At 41.8% G+C, this 3,713-nt stretch overlaps 1 protein-coding gene across 1 annotated transcript in view; it reads left to right on the top strand.

Moving 5' to 3' along the window:
- The window catches only part of LOC109957296 (zinc finger protein 501-like), a 19,850-nt gene extending 16,188 nt beyond the window's left edge, over positions 1-3,662 (top strand). Inside the window, exon 2 of the mRNA XM_020595057.1 lies at positions 1,723-3,662. Coding sequence (XP_020450713.1) covers positions 1,723-2,960 — 1,238 coding nt within the window. The 3' untranslated portion in view covers positions 2,961-3,662. The remainder of the gene's footprint in view (positions 1-1,722) is intronic.
- Positions 3,663-3,713: the final 51 nt, after the last annotated feature.

The following is a 3,713-nucleotide window of genomic DNA, read 5'->3' as shown; positions in this document are numbered from 1 at the left end:
AAGAAACCCGGGATGAGTTGCACAAAAAAAAAAAAAAAAAACAAAGAAAAACAACAAACACATGAGAGCGTGAGTAACCACGACTGCCATCACTGTCGGCGCCGGAAGTCATGCAGTAATTAAAAATCATACAAATTGAGGATAATAACAACTAACAATGATGAATAGTGAAAAGTTCATATTACTGGTAAATTACATGAAAATGGGGTGTATTGGTTGTGCAAAAATGTGATGTGATAAAGTAAATCCGAGATCTGATTTGGATTCAGCACCCCTAAATTAATCTATAACATCTATAAATTTCCGTGCCAGAAAATTTTTGTTTTTTTGTTCATCAGTGTAATTAAAATTGTTAAACCAAAAAAATAATCATTGGAATCGTAGTGAGGTTACAAATTAGCAAATGCGGCAATTTCATATCAGCCAAAATTAGAACAGTAAATAAATTTTTTAACAAATTCAATACAGTTCAATTTTATTAGTATATCAACAATCATCTTAAAACATTTTATATAGTGAGGTCTAGACCTTATATTATTATAATGAAAACCCAACAAATCCCCCTTGAGGAACACTGGGGAGGAAAAACTCCCTTTAACAGAAGAAACCTCCAACACACCCCGGCTCTGGGTGGGCAGCCTTTTGCCTCGACTGGTTGGGGTGAGTGGATAGAGGAGAGAGAACAGAAAGAAAAGCATCAAGACAAAACAAACAAACAGTGGACCAGTCATTGTGGCTGGTGACTGTTCATCAAGAATGTTCAGCTTTGGATGAACATGAGTTAGGTCATGTAATGGTGGTATACAGAAATAAGATGGAGAGAGGAGCAGAGCATCATGGGAGGATCCCCATTGTAGGCCTATGTAAAATGTCCTAAGCTGAGTGTTGTTATATAAATTAAATTGAACTATATTGAAGTTAAAAATTTTATTTACTGTTCTAATTTTGGCTGATATGAAATTGCCGCATTTGCTAATTTGTAACTTTTTACTCAAGAATAAAAGGGAAGTTGCTGTTATCACATTTTTAAGTTCATGCATCAGTGTGCAAATGAGCCATTACTTGAAGATCTCTTTGATTTTCTAGCCTTTTAAGTTCTTGCTTTTGTGCAGCAATTGCCTCTTCCATTTTCATTTCAACCTCCTTTGCGGCTAACTGTGCAGCACACTCTGCTCTTTTTGCTGTGATGCTTTGCTGGTCCAATGAACAGACTGAGCGATGGCTACGAGCAGTAAGTCTGGAGATTGTTGTCCCAAACACTGACTGGGCGTACTCTCTGTCAAGCACCATATGAAGTCTTGCATTTTCTGCTTTAGCATCAAACTCTTCTAGTCCCACTTCACTCATGCGCACTTTCATTAAGCTCATCAAATCTGCCGTTACTGCTGTGCAGGAGTCAATTTTTCTTCTAATCTCTGTGGAGGGTGCTGATTGAGATCGTATATTTTCATACGCACCTCTCACTTGTACCTCCAGCCCTTCCACCACATCCATCATTTCACCCAAGTCTTGGTCAGAACACTCATCCTTAAGTCTGATACGTGTGGCTCTAATTTGTTCTTTCCAGCTTCCATATAGCCTGAAAAATTTACTCTCCTTCTGAGAAGCCTCTTGTTCCTTCAGCTCCTGCATTTTTCGGGTTAACTTTCTCTCCCGTGAAGATTTCCTGGGTTCAGCTCTACTCATCAGTGACCTGTTCCCTGTGTCCATCTGTTCCTCCAGAGCTGCCTCAGCAAGATGTCTGTAAGGAGGAGGAGGTTCTGGCTGACCATCAGCTCTGTGACCAGGAGAGGAACTCCAGTCTGGACCAAGAGGACCCAGAGCCTCCAGAGAATAAAGAGGAACAGGAGGAACTCTGTAGCATTCAGGAGGGAGAGCAGCTTGGACTGAAGCAAGAGACCAATCCCTTTATGTTGACTCCTACTTATGAGGACAGTGACCACAGTAAACCAGAACCAGACAGTGACCAGCAGCTCCTCTCTCACAGCTCTCCTGTAGCTGAGAGCCAGGATCAGAGAGGAAACCAGCATGTAGACTCAGGATCAACCAGTCACAGTAGCAATGTGGACAACTCTCCCATGTCACAGACTGACTCTGATCCTACCACAGGTAACAAGTCCTTCAAATGTGACACTTGTGGGAAAGAATTTAAGTGCAAGTCGAATTTGAACCGACATTTGAGAATCCACACAGGTGAGATGCCATATGTTTGCAACTTATGTGGGAAAGGATTCAGGCGTAGCTCATATTTGACTAGACACTTAAGTATCCACACAGGTGGGAAACCATATGTTTGCAAAACATGTGGGATAGGATTCAGGCGTAGCTCATATTTGACTAGACACTTAAGCATCCACACAGGTGAGAAACCATATGTTTGCAACACCTGTGGGAAAGGATTCAGGTGTAGCGCATATTTGACTAGACACTTAATTATCCACACAAGTGAGAAACCATATGTTTGCAACACCTGTGGGAAAGGATTCAGGCGTAGTGCATATTTGACTAGCCACTTAAGTGTCCACACAGGTGAGAAACCATATGTTTGCAGCTCCTGTGGGAAGAGTTTCAGACAAAAAGGTAACTTGCATGAGCACATGAACATCCACACTGGTGAGAAGCCATATTCCTGTAAAACATGTGGGAAAGGATTCAGTCAGAGCTCAACCTTGACTGCTCATTTAAGAATCCACACAGGTGAAAGGCCGTTTCCTTGCAGCATTTGTGGGAAACGTTTCACATTCAGCAGCACATTGTGGGTCCACATGAAAATCCACACAGGTATGAAGCCGCATGTTTGCAACATCTGTAGGAAAGGATTCAGATGGAGGTCAACCTTGTCTGCCCATTTAAGAACCCACACAGGTGAAAGGCTGTTTCCTTGCAGCACTTGTGGAAAAAGTTTCACACAGAGCGGGGCCTTGCGGGTCCACATGAAGGTCCACACAGGTGAGAAGTAGGGTAGCAACAGTGTGAGATTTTCCCAGTATGATAACTGTCCTAGAAAATATTGTGGTTTCACAGTATCATCATATAACATGTTACACCATTAATATTATTAAAGTAATTGAAACAGAATTGTTTCTTAAATAAATTGCAAACAGAGTCAGAAGTTAACACCCACCAGGAGCCTAAAACTGGTAGATTTTCCATTTAGTGAGTAAAGAAGACCACCTGCCACACTGGTGGGCAAATGTTTGTAGCAAAATAGTCATGGACTAAAACTGTATCCTGCCCTGCTTCTGTCTGTGTCAGAGTCTGAGACACACACCCATGTGTGTGAAGACTTGCTCCTGCTCTGCCTCTGGTTGACTTTATAGTTTGCATGTTAGCATCAGTAGTGGAGGAAATATTCAGATCCTTTATTTAAAGCTACTGAATGCAACTTGTTCAAATATTTTTTTGCTGTAGAAATCTGCTCTGAAACTTGTCCTGATGTAGAGAGGTGCTGTTGAAGCCTGTCTACACACTATTTTTAAGGTAGTCTAGTGCTGAAGTTATTGTTCAAAAACCTTTTGTTTACATCCGTGTTTGCTACTTCTTTGCTGTGTTTCTTAGAACATTATCACTAACCATTGATTAGTAGATGATGATTAACGTTGGGCAGCACGGTGGCACAGTGGTTGGCGCCGTTGCCTCACAGCGAGAAGGTTCCAGGTTCGGGCCCCACCTGGGACCTTTCTGTGTGGAGTTTGCATGTTCTCCCCGTGCTT

The sequence above is a fragment of the Monopterus albus genome, unplaced genomic scaffold (assembly GCF_001952655.1).
Source record: "Monopterus albus unplaced genomic scaffold, M_albus_1.0 scaffold26.1, whole genome shotgun sequence".
NCBI classification, from domain to species: domain Eukaryota; kingdom Metazoa; phylum Chordata; class Actinopteri; order Synbranchiformes; family Synbranchidae; genus Monopterus; species Monopterus albus.
The sequence above is the reverse complement of the archived record's forward strand: the minus strand, read 5'-3'. Positions and strand labels throughout refer to the sequence as shown.